The sequence below is a fragment of the Panthera leo genome, chromosome C1 (assembly GCF_018350215.1).
Source record: "Panthera leo isolate Ple1 chromosome C1, P.leo_Ple1_pat1.1, whole genome shotgun sequence".
NCBI lineage: Eukaryota > Metazoa > Chordata > Mammalia > Carnivora > Felidae > Panthera > Panthera leo.
The window spans coordinates 51735630-51753861 of record NC_056686.1 but is presented as its reverse complement, the minus strand read 5'-3'; the positions used below and the strand labels follow the sequence as shown (position 1 = coordinate 51753861).

Genomic DNA, 18232 nt, shown 5'->3' with positions numbered 1-18232 from the left:
ACTCCAAACTCCAAACAATCTTTTATCCCATCAAGACTTTCAATCCATTATTCCTACCACCTTTTCACTTTGCCTCACTCCTTTGAAGTCTTTCCCCCTTCTTAACCAAGCAGTTTAAATTCTAAGGTCAATCATTATAATACCACCCTGCATTCACTCGTAAGCCCCGAGCAAGCCCATTATCCTCACTAGACAAAACCATAAACCTGGAAAGACCCAACTCTCCACTTGTACTTATTCCAACCATAGTGAGGAACTGCTCTTGAGAAAACCATTTACCCACACTATTTTCACTTTAAATATATGATCATGATATTCGAGTGTGTCCAACACCTACTATTTATTTCTCTAGTCTGTTCACATTCTGTGTCTCCTTAGAATAATTCACACCTTCTCTCTCCTCATAATCCCCAAAGCTCCGACACATTCTTGCCCAATGGCCTTGCCTTCCACTTCACTGAGAAAACTGAAGCAATTAAAAGAACTTTCACAGATGCCACCATCACATCTACTCTCTCCCCAGCATCTGTACCTATCTACCCTATTCCCTCTATTTATTAAAATGAAAACTCATGCATCTGTCCAATGCCAGTTCCATTTGTGCTCTAGGTCCTATCCTACCACCCTTTCCAAGGAATTTGCTCCAACAACTCCTACCTCCCTCCTCTATCATCAATGTTCCCTCTCTACTGACCATTCCCACACCATGATTTCTCCTATCTTAAAACAAACGGGTACATGAGTGGCTCAGTCAGTTGAGCATCTGACTCTTTTGAGATCAGGTCATGATCTCACAGTTTGTGGGTTCGAGCCCTGAATTGGGCTTTGTGCTGACAGTGCAGCGCCTGCTTGGGATTCTCTCTCTCCCTCCCTCTCTCTGCCCCTCCCCCACTCACTCTGTCTCTCTCACAAAAATAAACATTAAAAAAAAAAAACCTCACTTGACTCTACTTTCTCTAACAACTGTTGCTCTTATTTTTTCTCCCCTTTTCAGCAAAACTCACCTAAAGAACCCATCTCATACCATATACAAAAATTAATTCAAAATGGATCAAAAATCTAAATATAAGATCTAAATTCATAAAATTCTTAGCAATAACATGAGACTAACTCTTTATTATGTTGGATTTGGCAATAGTTTGTTAGATCTGACACCAAAGCCTAAGCAACAAAAGAAATAATAGATAAATTGAACTTCATCAAAATAGAAAACTTTTAAAAGATTTTAAAACTTTAAAAAAAATGCTCAAAAGCACCAGTTATTAGGGAAATGCAAATCAGAACCACAATGAAATACCACTTCATACAATTAGGATGGGGAAAAAAAGGAAAATAACAAGAGCTGGAAAGGATGTAGAGAAACCGGAAACCTCATACATTACATTACTGGTAGGAATGCAAAATGGTATAGCTGTTGTGGAAAAGTTTCATGGTTCCTCAGTCAGTTGAATATAGAATTACTATATGACCCAGAAATCTCACTCCTGGGTATAGACTCAAGAGTACTGGGGCACCTGGGTGGGTCAGTCAGTTAAGCATCCAACTCTTGATTTCCACTCAGGTCATGATCTCATGGTTCCTGGGACTGAGCCCTGCATCAGGCTCTCTGTGCTGACAACAAAGAGCTTACTTGGGATTCTCTCTCCCTCTCTCTCTGCCCCACCCCTCCTGTGTGCACATGCTCTCTCTCTCTCTCTCTCTCTCTCTGCCAAAATAAATAAACTTGAAAAAAAAAAAGAGTACTAAAAACAAATGTTCAAACGAATATGCAAGAATGTTCATAGTGGCACTACTCACAATAACCAAAAGGTGAAAACTCAAACGTTCACCAATTGATGCATGGATGAACAAAATGTAGTAAATCCATACGATGCAGTATTATTCAGGCATAAAAATGAGTATTGATACCTGCTACAACATGGATTAACCTTGAAAATATTACATAAAAGAAATCAGGCACAAAAAGCCACATATTGTATGATTCAAATTATATGAAATATACAAAATATATAGTAATATTTTAATTTTTTGAGGAACTTCTACAGTGTTTTCCATGGTGGCTATACCAATTTACATTCCCAACAAGAATGTAGAGTTCCCTTTCCTCCACATCCTTACCAGCACTTGTTCTCTCTTGTCTGTTTGATAAGAACCATTCTGACATGTGTGAAGTGATATCTCATTATGGTTTTGATTTGCATTTTCCAGATGATTAATGATGTTGAACACCTTTTCATGTACCTGTTGTATATCTTCTTTGGGAAAGTATCTATTAAGGTCCTTTGACCATTTTCAAAAAAATTGTTTTTTTTTTTACTAATGAGTTGTATGAATTCCTTATATATTTTGGGTGTTAATTCCTGATCAGGTATATGGTTTGCAAATATTTTCTCCCATTCCACAGACTGCCTTTTCATTTTGTTACTCATTTCCTTTGTTATACAGAAGCTTCTTAGTTTGATGTCATCCCGCTTATTTATTTTTGCTTTTGTTCTTTGTGTTTTTGGTGTCATATCCAAAAGATCATGCCAAGACCAATGTCAAGGAGCTTTTTCTTTTAGGAGTTTTATGGTTTCAGGTCTTGCATTTAAGTCTTTTTTTATTATTGGGGGCAGGGGGCAGAGGGAGAGAAAATCTCAAGCAGACACCACACTCAGCATGGAGACCAACACAGGGCTCTATCCCATGATCCTGGAATCATGACCTGAGCCTAAATCAGGAGTCAGATGCTCAACCGACTGAGCCATCCAGGCACCCCACATTTAAGTCTCTACTCCATTTCAAGTTAATTTTTGCGAATGGTGTAAGATAGGTGACCCATGACCTTAAATATCTTCTTTAGTCAGCTTCCAGGATATCAACCTTGTGGTTTTTCATCCTACATCACTAACCATTCCTATTTGCCTCTTCTCCTAAGACCTCTTAACACTGTGTGGCCCAGGACTCAGTCCCTGGTTCCTGTCTCTATATATACTCGCTCCTTTGATTATGTCATCCAGTCTCATGACTTTGTCCTCTCTACTGACAAACTACTAAATTTCTATCTTTAGCTCAAACCCCTCTCATATATCCAACCTAGACTTAAATCTAAATGCTAACCCAATATCTCTGTTTCGATATCCAAAGATCTGTCCAACACTGAACTTGGTCTCACCAGGTGTACACCTAGCCTGATCCTGTTTCAATGGCATTCTTCCCGACTTCAGTCAATCACTATTCTATCCTAGTTCCAAGCCAAAACCCATTGACACACCTTTGACTTTTCTTTTTCTCTCACATGCTACATACAAATCATCAGAAACCCTTCTGGCTCTATTTATATATTCACAATGGCCACTTCTCACTTCTTCCACTATTACTACCTTGATCCCAATCACCACCACTTCTCACCTGGATTATGGTAACAGCCTTCTAAGTGGTTTCTGTGTTTTCTTGCTCCATATAATCTATTCTCGACCTGTAGCCAGAATGCTTTTATTTTTTTTTTTTTTAAACTTCATTGAGGTATAATTGATACACAAAGAATCGCACATATTTATTTAATGTGTATAATTTGACAAGCAGAGTGGATCCTTTTAAAACATCAAGTCAGGGGTGCCTGGATGGCTCAGTCAGTTAAGCATCCGATTTTGGCTCAGGTCAAGATCTCGCGATGTGTGAGTTCGAGCCCCACATCAGGCTCTGTGCTGACAGCTCAGAGCCTGGAGCCTGCCTCAGTCTCTGTGTCTCCCTCTCTCTCTCTGCCCCTCCCCTGCTCTCATTCTGTCTCTCTTTCAAAAATAAATAAACATTAAAAAATATTTTAAAAATAAAAATAAATAAAACATCAAGTCAGATCATGCTTATTCCCCAACACCCTTCCAAGGCTCCCCACTTTCTTTAGAATAAAAGCCAAAGTTCCTAATGTGGCCTACAAGGTCCTGTAGAATTTATACCTCTGTTACCTCTTTAACTTCACCTTCTATTACCCCCTACCTTGACCACCCCATTCTGGCCACATTGGCCATTCTGTTGTTCACTAAACATACCAGGCATACTCCCATCTTAGGACCTTCACAGAGGCTGTTCTCTTCATCTAGAATGTTATTATCCCAAATATCCACACAGCTAATTTCCTCATCATCTCCAGTCCTCTCAAATATCTCCTCAATGAGGCCTACCTATCTGTATTGAGATTACAACCTGTACTTCTCCTGTAACCCCACCTCCAATACTCCCAACTTCCCTTATCCTGTTTTATTTCTCCCTCATGGCCTTTATTACCTTCTCACACACTGTTTAATTTCTTATTTTTATTTATTAGTGTCTGTCCTTGAGAATAAAAGCTAAGAACGTAGGAATTTTTGTCTGTTTTGTTCATGGATACATACCAAGTGTGCAGAACAGTACCTGACAACCAGTAGGCACTCACTGAACATTTATTGAATGATATATCTGTTTAGCGATAGATTAGCTAGGACCAGGTCAAGAAAAACTTTCAATGCTAACTTTAAAATATTTTATCAAAATTATATTAAAGCCATGCACTGTTATAAATGACATAAGTACAGTTGTAGAGCAGGAACTCCAAGCAATTCAGGGCCCGGGGCACCTGGGTGGCTTAGTCGGTTGAGCGTCCGACTTCAGCTCAGGTCATGATCTCACAGTCTGTGAGTTCGAGCCCCGCATCAGGCTCTGTGCTGACAGCTCAGAGCCTGAGACTGCTTCGGACTCTGTGTCTCCCTCTCTCTCTGCCCCTCCCCCACTCATGCTCGCTCTCTCTCTCTCTCTCTCTCTCTCCCTCTCTCTCAAAAATAAATGTTAAAAAAAAAAGAAATTCAGGGCCCAAGAGCTACTATGTATGGTCAGATTACAGATCACTGAATGGGCTGCCTTTGTATGGGGTAGAAATTCTGGGGAATTTGAAAGCAAACCTTTCCATAGTTCCATCACCTGGCACCAGGAATTTGTGGAGGGTCAGCCAAGCCTCACTTAATAGTGGTAGGAACTAACTCAGGTTTAGACTTTGGAGGATGAAACTAAACTGTCCTCCTAGTCTGCAATGATGTGAGACAGTTTTGTTTCAAGCAAAGAAGCCTTCCACATAGGCCAGCCCAGCTCAGAGCAAGCTCTGCACTGAGATCTTAGTCCAAAGCTCCACCTAACAAAAGCAATACTTTTTCCATTTGTCATTGGTTATTCTGTCCATGGCTCTTCCACAGGAACCTAGCGAACACAGGATAAGGCATGGAAGAGTCACAGGCTAGGATTGATCTAGGGCAGGATTCAAGTGTTCCAATGTGTTCTGGGTAAACACTATTTTAATGTTGGGAAAATATACCTCCACTGTCACCCAATATCTATGATGAACTATGATGACCAGGAAAAAATTTTAATGCTCTTAAAACAAAGCAGTCTGATTAAGAATGGCCAATTGTGTCTAAACAAAGATTTTGACAAAAGAAACAGAACGGAGCCACCATATGAAAGCCCCTCAAGAGTTGAAAGAACAGAGAACAAAGCTACTGAATAGATGTGGAAATGAATGAAATGAAAAAGGCAAAGATGATAAACAGCCTCCAATCTGAGGAAAAGCTCTTTAGAAGACATATTTTTATTAGCATATAAAAAATATATATGAAGAAACAGACAGAAATAAGTGTGTCAGTAATAATTCTATGAAGCCTTTTCAATTTAAAATATTATATTTTATAAAGAAGTAAAATTGTAAGAAATCATTCTGGAAAAATACAATGTTATGAATAATTTTATCCAACTACATAACATTTGTCACTTAGGTGATTATATTAGGTAACAAGTTTATGTATATATTATAAACATATAATAATAAATAAATAAAACACATACTTGAAACATTTTTACTTACAATGATACCAAGAGAATGGACTTTTCATGTACTTGGAAAGAAAATAAAAAGAATGATAGTGCACAGCTAACCTTTAAGGAAAAAGGGGGAAGAATGAGATATAACAGCTTGTCAATCATAACAGCAGTTTAAATATGAATCTAAATAAAGTCATTTTAAGTAAAATTTTAAAGCTTAATGTAGCTTCTATCTAGAAAGAAAATACCCACACAACACTAATATGCATAATTTTATTCAAATTTAGTAAAACATTTATTAAAAAAACAATGATTATATAGCTATACTTAACCATCAAAAACAAGTTCATTCAGACTCAGTTATGAATAAACAAAACTACTATATACTTCAGACACAACAATCATACCTTCATCCTCCCTTGGAATCTCTAACAATTAAATTAAATTAAATTAAATTAAATTAAATTAAATTAATTAAAAAGCACTGAAGGAAGGACAAGAAGTTCAAAATCTAAAACTAGCAAGACAAATCTATTTTAGTGTTTTTAAAATGTACATTTCAATAAAATATATTGAATATTTTATAAAGTAATCATTTGTTATTTGGGGTTTTAAATCAGAATTATTTAGATCTATTTTCAGAAGGTTATGATCTGCATATTGGACATCTATCTACACAAATCCAACCCAGAGCAAATCCTATCTACACCACCTTCTAAATACATTATCTACCTACTTCTTTCCACTGCCCTCTGCTGATGGTGGCACAGGAGTGGTCTAAGCCACACTCATCTTTCTCTTGGACTCCTGCCACAGCCTCCTAATTGGTAACTACACTCTTGCCTCCTACAGTCCACTGTGCACTCAGCCACCACACCAGATCATGTAAATTTCCCTATTTAAGGTCCTCAGGTAGCTTCCCATGAACACTAAGAATGAAATCCAAACTCCTATATGGGTCCTGCCTTCCTGTTCCAGCCTATTTCTTACTGCCTCCCTCACTCACTTCATACCAGCCATTTCATACCTGTCTATGTGCCAAATATGCCAATGTGTTCATGCTTTAAAGAAAAACATTTTATCAAGTCAGAGCACAGATCTTGTGAATGGCTCCTTCTGGCCATTCAGTTCTAGGCTCAAATGTCACTTACCTCAATCTAACCAAATCCATCAGCACTCTTTTCGCCTAATGCTATTTTCTTAATAACCCTAATCACTCCCAGATATTTCCTGGTTAACAGATCGATTTTGTTGCTTATCCTTTCCTGCCACTAGCATGAAAAACCCCAATTAAGAGAACAGGGAGGTTACCTGTCATTCACTTACACACCAGTACCTAGAAAAGGACCTCCTCGCACATTAGAGGGCATTCGAAAAATACTACTTGAATAAATTAAAGACAATCACTTTGCTGCTATAGATATATTAGTGTTCACACTATCAATTATCTCAATTACAGACTTATGTTGAGAAATAATTCAATCTTTACTGAAAGGAATACACTTGAAAATAATTATAATGGGAAATGATTTCAAAGTTCTCAGAAGTAATCAGTAAAAATTCAAAACATCAACACAAATAAAATTACAGAAGTCATTAATATAAATCTTTTTTAGTTTTTTAAACATAGTGGCTTGTATTAAAACATAGCAAACAGCGGCACCTGGGTAGATCAGTCGGTTAAGCATTCGACTCCCGATTTAGGTTCAGGTCATGATCTCACGGTTCGTGAGCTTGAGCCCCGCATCAGGCTCTGAGCTGACAGTGCAGAGCCTGTCAGAATCCCAAGTGGATTGTCTCTCTCCCCCTCCCCCAATCATGTTTTCTCCCTCCCTCCCTCTCTCTCTCTCTCAAAATAAATAAATAAACTTAAAAAAATAGCAAACAGAAATAGGAAAATAAGAAAAATTAGGAAATAGGAATTAGGAAAATAAGAAAAAATTAGGAAAATACAGGAAAAAATGTTTTTCCTGGCTTATAATCCTAAAAGTAATTACCTCTAACACTGCTACGGTTACTTAAGTTCTGAAATTTCATTTGCTTATCTGTGAAATCTACCTTTATTAGTATGTTCTTAGAAAAATAGCATAATCTCATGTAAGCCTGCAAATATTTCAAGTTAAGCCTACTGAAGACATCAGAGCATTACTAACCAGATTCCTTCTGTTCTAAAAATCCTATAGAATATTAACTGTCGATGACTTACAATGCTGAGTTCACTCTCAGAATGAAACAAGAGAAGCTGTCAATGAAACGGTAATAAAAAAGCAAAGAGGAAATGAAACCATCCTTTTCACACTGTGGTACTCATACATACTTTTGCAGTATTTACCGTTATGTTCTGGCTTGTTTTCAAAATGCAATGTAAATAAGTGGCAGTCCCCAAACTGAAACCATAATTTCTAAATTGTTGTCTCCTTTTAAGTCCACTAAGACTTTTGTTTTCATAAACTAAATTTTCTTGGTATTTTAAAAAGATATTTTTAAAATGTCATTTTATAGGGGTGCCTGGGTAGCTCAGTCAGTTAAGTGTCTGACTTTGGCTCAGGTCATGATCTCAGTTGGTGAGACTGAGTCCAGTGACAGGCTCTGCACTGACAGTGCAGAACCTGCTTGGGACTTTCTCTCTCCCTCTCTGCCCCACCCCTGCTCATGCTGTCTCTCTCCCTCTCTCTCTCTCTCTCTCTCTCAAAATCAATAAATAAACTTTAAAAAATAGTAAATAAATAAAATGTCATTTTATTGATCAAGGCACAAAGGAACAAAATTTTAAACACTACAGAAATACAGCCAAGGAGGATATTGTGAACCTATTCAGAGACATCCTAAGTTGTAGGAAATATAACCAATTCATCCTCAAACTAACACAAGTCACCTTCCTAAAACAGATATCTGTCCACTCTCCTCAAAGATGTCTTTTGGCTCCTCTGGCACACAAATCAAACTCCAACTTTTTGAATCCAACATTCAAAGTCTTACCCAGTTTGATCCTTTTTGACTCTTATCTCTCACTATATCCTCTCCTAACCTCAACACACACACACACCTTTCATTGTTTAATAACCATTATTAACATCCCCTATCCTTTCCCGCCTCTGTATCTGCAAGCTCTTCCTCCTGCCTTGCATTCTCTTCTGCTATATAACCTCCTCCTATTTCAAATCTTGCCCAGCTTTCAAAATTTGGCTCCAATCCCACTTATTCTAAGAAGCTGTCTAAAATCTGCCCCCAGGGGCATGTGAATGGCTCAGTCAGTTAAGCATCCAACTCTTGGTTTCGACTCAAGTCATGATCTCAGTTTGTGAGAGCAAGCCCCGTATTGGGCTCTGAGCTGACAGCACAGAGCCTGCTTGGGATATTCTCTCTCTCTCTCTCTCTCACTCAAAATAAATAAATAAACTTAAAAAAAATTCTCTTAATCTGACCCCAAAGTAGTATCTCCCTTTCCCACACTATTACAACACTAAATGTGTAATAGACCTTAATACCATCTGCTTTATAGTATAATTATTTAAACATGTCTGTCACCACTCTTTTCTTCTTTGTATTCTCTCACTGACTAATACAAAGCAGAAGTTAAATAATTGTTGAGTTAAACTGAAAGATTCTGATTATTCAGCCTAGCACCTAAGTATGTTAGACACTCAATACATGCTCACCAAATAAATGAATGTATTATTTCTCAGTCCAGTAAGTCCCATTCAGAGCAAGAATATAATTACCAGTTGCAGCAAGAATTAAGTATTTAAAGTAATAAGAAACTTACCAGAGTAAATCTGAATCCTTTGGAAGAGGGCTGAAGTGTTAATTTTACACATGCAGGAAGCAGGCTCAAAAATGTAAAACAAAAGCTAAAAAAACGAATAAAAATAAAACATTTGTTTTCTTGGTAGCAGTATCTAAAACAAGGAAATATTTTTTTAGTATAAGGATCACATTACTTACCAACTTAGGTTGATTTAAAATTAAAGTTATATTTTATTTATTAAAATTAAAAAATTTTTTAATGTTTATTTTATTTTTAGACAGAGAGAGACTGAGCATGAGTGGGGGCAGGGCAGAGAGGGAGAGAGACACAGAATCAGAAGCAGGCTCCAGGCTCTGAGCTGTCAGCACAGAGCCCGATGCGGGGCTCGAGCTCATCAACCACGAGATCATGACCTGAGCTGAAGTTGGACACAACCGACTAAGCCACCCAGGCACTCCTATTTTTATTTATTAAAATTTAAATTTAAAACCAAATAACATTTAAATAAAATCCATGCACTGAAATATTTACCCACTTTAATATATACATGATTACATAATACAGAGAACAACATTACAATACTTATTTATAGAAAAGAATCAAAAAACAGATAACTAAAAGTCAATTATCACTCAAAATTAAGAAAACACAACCAGGTATAAAAGGGACAATATATAATACAAACAATCATAACATTTACTCGCAAGAGAATCTCTCTGGCCCTCTTCTCACAAAAGTTAATTACCTGATTTTCAAGCCCATGATAAATCAGAAAGAACAAGTTAGAAAGGGAGTGGGCCACTGCTAGAGCCTCTCCTACTAATGGCTGATGAGCAAGGAGGAAAAGGAACTCAAAAGGTAGAGCCATCTGGAGCCATTAAGTACCATGGCAAACGGTTTTTGCAAGCCCTGAAGACGAGTATTACAACACAATACAATAATTGATTTTCCCACCATTGGTGGCTTTGTGGCATTGTTAACCCGGATTAGCTGAACCACAGTTCCCTGAATTCTCTCTCTAGTATGCTTCCTCCTACAGTGGGCTACACAGGATATTCTCAAAAGAACTAGAGGACAGAAGGAGGCAGCACCCATTCTGTAGCATGCACACATACACATTCTCCCAGTTATTCAAACACTAATCCTGGTGTTGCTGGGAAGAGATTTTGCAGATGTAATCAAAGTCCCTATTCAGCTGATTTTTAACTTAATCAAAATTAAGATTCTTGAGCAGCCTGACTTAATCAGTTGGAAGACTTTTACTTGTGTTTTTAATGTTTATTTATTTTGAGAAGGAGAGAGAGAGAATCCCAAGCAGACTCCACACATGGGGCTTGATCTCACAACTGTGAGATCACAAACTGAGCCAAAATCAAGAGTCAGATGCTTAACCAACTGAGCCACCCAGGTGCCGCTAGAAGACTTTTAAAAGAGGGCTTACGCCTGGGGGCACTTGGTGGTTCAGTTAAACAACAGACTTCAGCTCAGGCCATGATCTCACGGTTCGTGGGTTCAAGCCCCACACTAGGCTCTGTACTGACAGCTCAGAGCCTGGAGCCTCCCACTGTCTCTCTGCCCCTCCCCTGCTTGTGCGCTCTCTTTCAAAAATAAATAAATTAACATTTTTATTAATGTTAATTAATGTTAATTACTGTTAATTTAAAATGTTGATTAAATTAATGCTAATTTAAAAAAATTAAAAAGAAAAGAGGGCTTGGGGCTTCCCTAAACTCAGATTCCAAAGAGCAACTGGATGTGAATTGCTTTTCCTTCCCCTTTAGATACTCCTTCCCGAATGCCTGCCTTGTGGACTTCCACGCTCTTCAGTCAGACCCCGCAACTGTATAAACCAAAGCCTTGTAATAAATTCACATGCACCCACACACCTCCTACTGATTCTTCTCTGGTTGAACCCAGATTGATATACACCACTGAAAACCATGACTCTTCAAGACAGTGTTTAATCCTATTTAGTAGACTTTGTTTAAGGGGGAGGGAAGTAGGTAACAATCCAGAAAGATTATCACATAAAATATTGCAAATAAAAGTTGTGTTGTGTAGAGCGATAGGTTTATGTTATGTGGAAAATTCACTAATGAAAAACATCTCATTCCCTAATGATGTCAGATAAATGAGTTATTATCATAACACTTTTAGAGAGAAGCTTATATAACATTATATACAAACTTTGTATCTCTTACCTGATTATTATCTGGAAGTGGTGTGGCAAAATTTCCTTGATCTTCAGAAAGATACTGAAGCTGCACCAAATATTGGCTACTTTATCCTGAAAAGAGATTTGTTAAATTTTACATTCTGAGGGGTGCCTGGGTAGCTCAGTTGGTTAAGCATCCGACTTCGGCTCAGGTCATGATCTCACGGTCTGTGAGTTCGAGCCCCGTGTCAGGCTCTGTGCTGACAGCTCAGAGCCTGGAGACGGTTTCGGATTCTGTGTCTCCCTCTCTCTCTGACCCTCCCCCGTTCATGCTGTCTCTCCCTGTCTCAAAAATAAATAAATATTAAAAAAAAAAATTTTACATTCTGATATAACTGAAAGAAATTAATTAAACTCTATGAGGTACAGCCCATAATCTCTAAACTTTTGAGACATGAAGCTCTTGTTCACAATTTTATAACTAAGTTGATTAAACTCTCCATGGAAAACACACACACACACACGCACACATACACACAAAAATTCTTCATTTTTTGCAATGCAAACTGACCTATATCACTAGCCAACCATAATCCAGACATTCCCAAGAAATGTTCATTATTTGTCAAACAGCAGTACACGATCTCTAAATACTGAAGTTTATTCATCTTTGGAAATTTTTCTAGGAAATCTTATTTTTTTCCTAATTTATAGAACATACATTTTTGACCCATTTTATCACATACCTGAAATTATCTCAAGTATAACTTACTAGCAACTAACAATGACAAGAGTTAATTGCTAATAAATCAAGGCATTTAAAGACATTAGCAGTTGTGGTAGGATCACTTTCAAAATTAAATTTGTAACTACAGCTCTCTGCTCGTGAAACCCATCCTCTACACAGCTGCTTAACTCACAGCTGTGTAAGCATAACATCAAGAAAGTAACCATCACTGACAACTGTACCACCCTCCTTCCCTCTGTCAGATCAAAGAAAATACTCTTCAGATTTTGAGGACAAGTGAATGGAGGTGACCAGCAACCCCATCAAACATTATGATACTCATTTTTATAATTATCATGATAAATACTATTTCTGAAATAGAAACAAGGCAAATAACCAAGCAGTTTAGATGGAGAATTAAACTTTTCTTTAAATAGGCTTTAAGGTTAGAGGAAATATAAAGAAGTTAGGAACACAATTTTCAAAATTCAAACCACAGCTCTGCCATGTACAAGCTACATGAATCTCTGACCTGAGTTTTCTAAAATTTTTTCTAATCTTTATTTTTGAGAGAGAGAGACAGAGACAGAGAGACAGAGACAGACCATGAGCAGGGGAGGGTCACAGAGAGAGGGAGACACAGAATCTGAAACAGGCTCCAGGCTCCAAGCTGTCAGCATAGAGCCTGACGTGGGGCTTTTAACTGACGGGCCACGAGATCATGACCTGAGCCAAAGTCAGATGCTTAGCCAACTGAGCCACCCAGGCGCCCCATGTGACCTCAGTTTTCTAATCTATAAAGTGGATACAATAGATACCTCAGTCAGAGCTATCGTAAGAATCAAATAAAACCACATGTGAAGTATGTGGCACCTAGTAAGTAAGAGTGGTGACAATAATAGTGATTATTTGTGATTATCAATATCAGCAGCAGCAGTATCCCCATCAACATACAAGTCACACATTCCTATTCCATCACAACACCAAACTCTTTTCTTATCTCTTTCAAAATGCTGGTTCCATCCTCCTATAGATCCACCAAAAGATAATCTAGAGCAATTTATATATTCAAAAATTAGAAAGATATACTTTTCTAATTCTTTTTAAAAGAAATGTTTATCAAAAGCAAATTATCTCTAAATATGTTGTCTCTAACTTTATTAAAAGGCCTTTTTGTTTCAGAAAAATGGTTTGTTTAATTTAATTACTAAATCTAAATCATCAAATTATCCATGTAATAAAAGTTTAACAAGAGTGATTAAGCTAGCATTAAATGAAATGAAATGAAAGATTCTCATTAAAAATTACTATGGATGAAGGTTATATAAGGAATTATGAGATCTTCCTGAAGCAAACATGATTATTAGTTTAATAAATAATTTCCTAAGACTAAAAAGAGAATATAAACCAAAAAATTACAAAGCTGTTAACTTTGTAGCTACAACTTCTCATGCTGTCTTTCACTACGGATCCTATTTCATTATAAAAATGTATAATTGAATTATGGCTTTCATGATGGCATAAATATTATCTATTCATTTAATGCACTAGAAAATGACAGCTGAGCTAGATTATATACTGGATTAAATAATTGGCAAGGAATGACTGGAAGGAGTGTAGCTGAAGTTACATTCCTTGTGTGTCTTCTACATGAAATCCCCAGGACTCACAGCACAGGTAGTGTAACAAGAAAAGAGTGAGAAGAAAATTTAGGGTTTTTTTTTTTAATGTTTATTTATTGGGGAGAGTGATAGAGGGGCAGAGAGGGAGACAGAAGATCCAAAGTGGATTCTGCACTGACAGCAGAGAGACTGATGCAGAGTTCGAACTTACGAACCACAAGATCATGACCTGAGCCGAAGTCAGACACTCAACTGACTGAGCCACCCAGGTGCCCCAATGAGGAAGAAGTTGTTTTGTTTGTTTAAATGTTTATTTACTTTGAGAGAGAGAGGAGGAGGGGCAGAGAGAATCCCAAGCAGGCTCTGCAGAGCACCAAGCCCAACATAGGGTTCGAACTCATGAACCTTGAGATCATGACCTGAGCCGAAGTCAAGAGTTGGGTTCAACCAACTGAGCTCAACCGGCTGAGCCACCCAGGTGCCCTAAGAAGAAAGTTTTTAAACATACCTCAAATAATCCACGATCAACTGGGAAGAGTCTTCTTAGAACTTGCAGTGTTTGCTCCCTTTCTGTACAGAATGGCAGCCAGCAGAGAATGAAGGAAGCTACAACTGTACAAGCTAGCTTAATTAACAATACAAACCTAGAACAAAAACAAAGGTGACCAGTAGACAAGGAAAGGTTAATAATTCTAAGAAATCAGTCTCAGTCTCACTAAAGATGATAAATACAAATATACAGCAATAATAAATCTATGCTACTAAAAAAGGTTTAATATGGCAGTGTAGTCAAATCAGAGTTAAGCAATTCACAATCATTAAGATGTACACCTCTCTAACAAAAAGACTATCACCATCTTAATTAACATTTAACTTAGATGCCTTTCCAATCAGCCATGAAAAAAACTATCAAAACTGGGATGTATTTCTAATAAGTATAAAATGTAATATGCTCTAAATGGATGAAATCTTATAGCAATACTCTTAACAAGAGCCAATCCACATTACCTCCAGTAAATTTACATAGATCAAAATATTTCTCTAGTTTGGAAGATTTAAAATAATACAGAACATGACAATCTCTCTTCCAACTCACCTCAGAGCCAACACATTAATAAGAAGTCACCTAAAGGCAAAATGAAAGACCGCTTCTCCCTGGTAAGTATGCCAAATAAATTCTCTGAAGTAATTTTTAAAATTCTGTAGTGTAAAAGCCACTCACCCCTTTCCTTTCAGGCCTTTTTTAAAACACTTGCCGAGTAAAAAGCAAAAAAATGGCAAAGAGTGGTAAAGTTCCATCTGTTTATAATTTATAGCTAAGCAAAATGCCAACGAGCCTAGCAGGTCCCAGTCACAAGATACTCCAAGAACACCCCACAAAGCAAAGCCAAGACTCACAGAATTATATATGTTCCTGTGTCAAGGAAATTATCTCGATAATTAAAAGAAATAGATCTTGCATTTTATAGAACATATTTCTTATGTGATTTTAAAACAATATATACAATGAAAGCTATTTCTAAACAGAAATTTAAAGTATTGAAGTCATAAACTAATTTGAAATTGTATATAATGGCCTCAAATATATTAAATCAGACTGCTAAATAGAGCAACAGATTTGTTCCAGGTTTAAAGACCACTAAGTAGTTAACACGTAGCGTTGTTTCTGCTAGACTATTTCACACTATTACTATAATAACATACCAAAATCTAGACAAGAAAACAATGCTCCAAAGTAAAACACACACATACTGATATCACTATACCTCCTCTATAATATGAATCAATATAGTAAGCTATAAGTTGATCAGAAACTAATAACCTTATTATAGCAAAACAACATTACAATTAGATTTTTCAGCTCAAATGGTAGCTACGTACTCATGTTTGCCCTCCTCTCCTTCCCAAGACCCCATTAAAATGATAGGGAATTTTTAAAAGTAAATATTCACAGCTGTAAAAAAGAATAGGAAGATGGGTTACAACAGATAAAGATTTCAACACACTTCTAGAAGACAGAAAGGACACAGAAGCAGTAACAAATAAAATAGGATGGAAGAAACCAGAGCTTAGAAAATGCATACAGGAGGCCCAAGCAACGACGAAGCCAATCTACTCTGCAAGCCCTTAGAACACTAAGGAAACACCATGAAGGTTAGGGTGCTTGAGTAACATGTTGAAAAGAAAACAGGAGGATTAAGTGAAAATGCCTAGATGGAGAAGTCAAATCCCATCTTACTCGTGTAGAGATTATCTGGCAACCAAATATTTACCACACTACCCCATCCCCTACCCCCAGGGAACAGAAGGAATATTTCTCCAAAGAAGTGTCATAAACTATATACACTAAATACACTAGGGCAGCTAGTGTAGAAGTTAACATTACAGTGCCAAACCTCCACATTCTGACACTTAAGGACCCCCAAGTGTACTGGCCAGCCCCTTGCCCACTTACCTAATAGTGGGCCAAATACAGAGAACTCACATGCAGCTTTCTTTTCTGTCTTACTCTTAAATAAGCACAGATACACTAGGATGAGACACACATTTAAGAAAAACCTATGACAAGAGAAAGAACCAAAAGGAAAAGGGGGAAAAAAAGTCACCCTAGAAGAATGGACATAATTCAGGGAATCATAGAAAAAAGAATAAATTCATATTTAAGATAGGATTAACAAAACAAATGACACTTAACAGAAGCATTAGAGATAAAGTCAAGATAATCTTGTAAACCATAAAACAAAAGACAAAGAGATGCTCAACACAGAGATGAAAGCTCTAACATCTGTCTAATAAGCTCAAGAAAGAGTAAAGTGAGAAAATCATCAAACCCGAGAATTTCCCAGAACTCAAGAACATGAGTCTTCAAAATAAATGACACACAGAGTATTCAAAATAATTGTCACAAATACCTATGCCTGAACAAATCATTTCAGAGCCCAAAAAGTAAAAAATAGTTAAGAGCAGCCACAGCAGCAGCAAGAACAACAGATAATAATAGCAATAAATACTCATATAGAGCTTAGTATCTCCCAGGTACTGTTTTAAATGCTATAAATAATAAAATCCATTTAATTCTCAAAACAAGCACACAAAATGTAGTGCCTGTCTGGCTCAGTTAGAAGAGCATGCAACTCCTGATGAGATCAGGGTCATGAGTTCCAGCTCCATGTTGGGTGTAGGCATTATTTAAACAAACAAACAAACAAACAAACAAACAAACTTAAAAAAAAAAAAGCATACAAAGTAAGGGTAATTATTATCCCCATTTAATAAATGAGGAAAATAAAATACATAGTAGTTAAAAAATGTGTCCCCACCAAATTACATAATCCCAAAAGCTTCAAGAGTTTGATTTTAATCACAGAAGAGATACAAATTCATCAGAATGTTTAAAACGAAAATGGCCAACTACTGATGAAGATGAGTATATGGAACACTAACATCATTTCTAACAAGAATGTTAAGTGGTACACCATGCTTAAAAACCACTCAGGAATATCTAAAATTAAACATGTACATACCCTATAACTCTGCAATTTCTCTCATAAGAAATATATTTATATGTGTACAAAGAGACATTTATAAGACTGTTCGTAGCAACATATCATCATAGCCAAAACCTGGAAACAATCCAAATGTCTATGAGTAACAAAATTATGTGTATTCTTTCAATAGAACATAGAGCAACGTAAGTGAACAAACCACAGCTACACACAACTACAAAAAAAGTCACAAACAAAATGTGGAACCAAAAACACCAAACACAAAGGAATACCTGTTGTGTTGTCTTTTATATTAAGTCCAGAAAAGAGGGAAAACTAAACTATAGTGTTATCAGTTGGTATGTGGCTATCTTTGGGAAAGGAGGAGAGAGAAGTACTTAGGAGCTGTACAAGTGCAGATTTTGGATCCTGGCAACATTCTATTTTTTGACTCCCGGTAATCGTTTGTCAATGCACTGAGACACACATTTACATTTTGTGCACTTTTCTGTAAGAGTGTTACATTTCAAAGTAAATACAGTTCTTAAAATCTTGTAAACAACTTTTTTTGTTGTTGTTCTTTTTTTTCTTTATTTCAGCGTTCCTGATATTATCAGAGTATCAGATGGCCATGATCCCAGAATGCAAAAAAACAAAAAAGGCAACTAGGAA

At 36.8% G+C, this 18232-nt stretch overlaps 1 protein-coding gene across 9 annotated transcripts in view; it reads right to left on the bottom strand.

Moving 5' to 3' along the window:
- ALG6 (ALG6 alpha-1,3-glucosyltransferase) overlaps positions 1–18232 on the bottom strand; it is a 65781-nt gene that overhangs the window by 10407 nt on the left and 37142 nt on the right. For 8 of the 9 annotated variants that reach the window (XM_042951992.1, XM_042951994.1, XM_042951991.1 and 5 more), the window contains 5 exons: positions 15298–15483; positions 14584–14719; positions 11773–11858; positions 9590–9722; positions 5867–5937 (listed from right to left, as the gene is read on the bottom strand). In XM_042951992.1, coding sequence (XP_042807926.1) covers positions 5867–5937; positions 9590–9722; positions 11773–11858; positions 14584–14719; positions 15298–15483 — 612 coding nt within the window. The remainder of the gene's footprint in view (positions 1–5866; positions 5938–9589; positions 9723–11772; positions 11859–14583; positions 14720–15297; positions 15484–18232) is intronic. The other variant, XM_042951997.1, reaches the window with a different exon arrangement.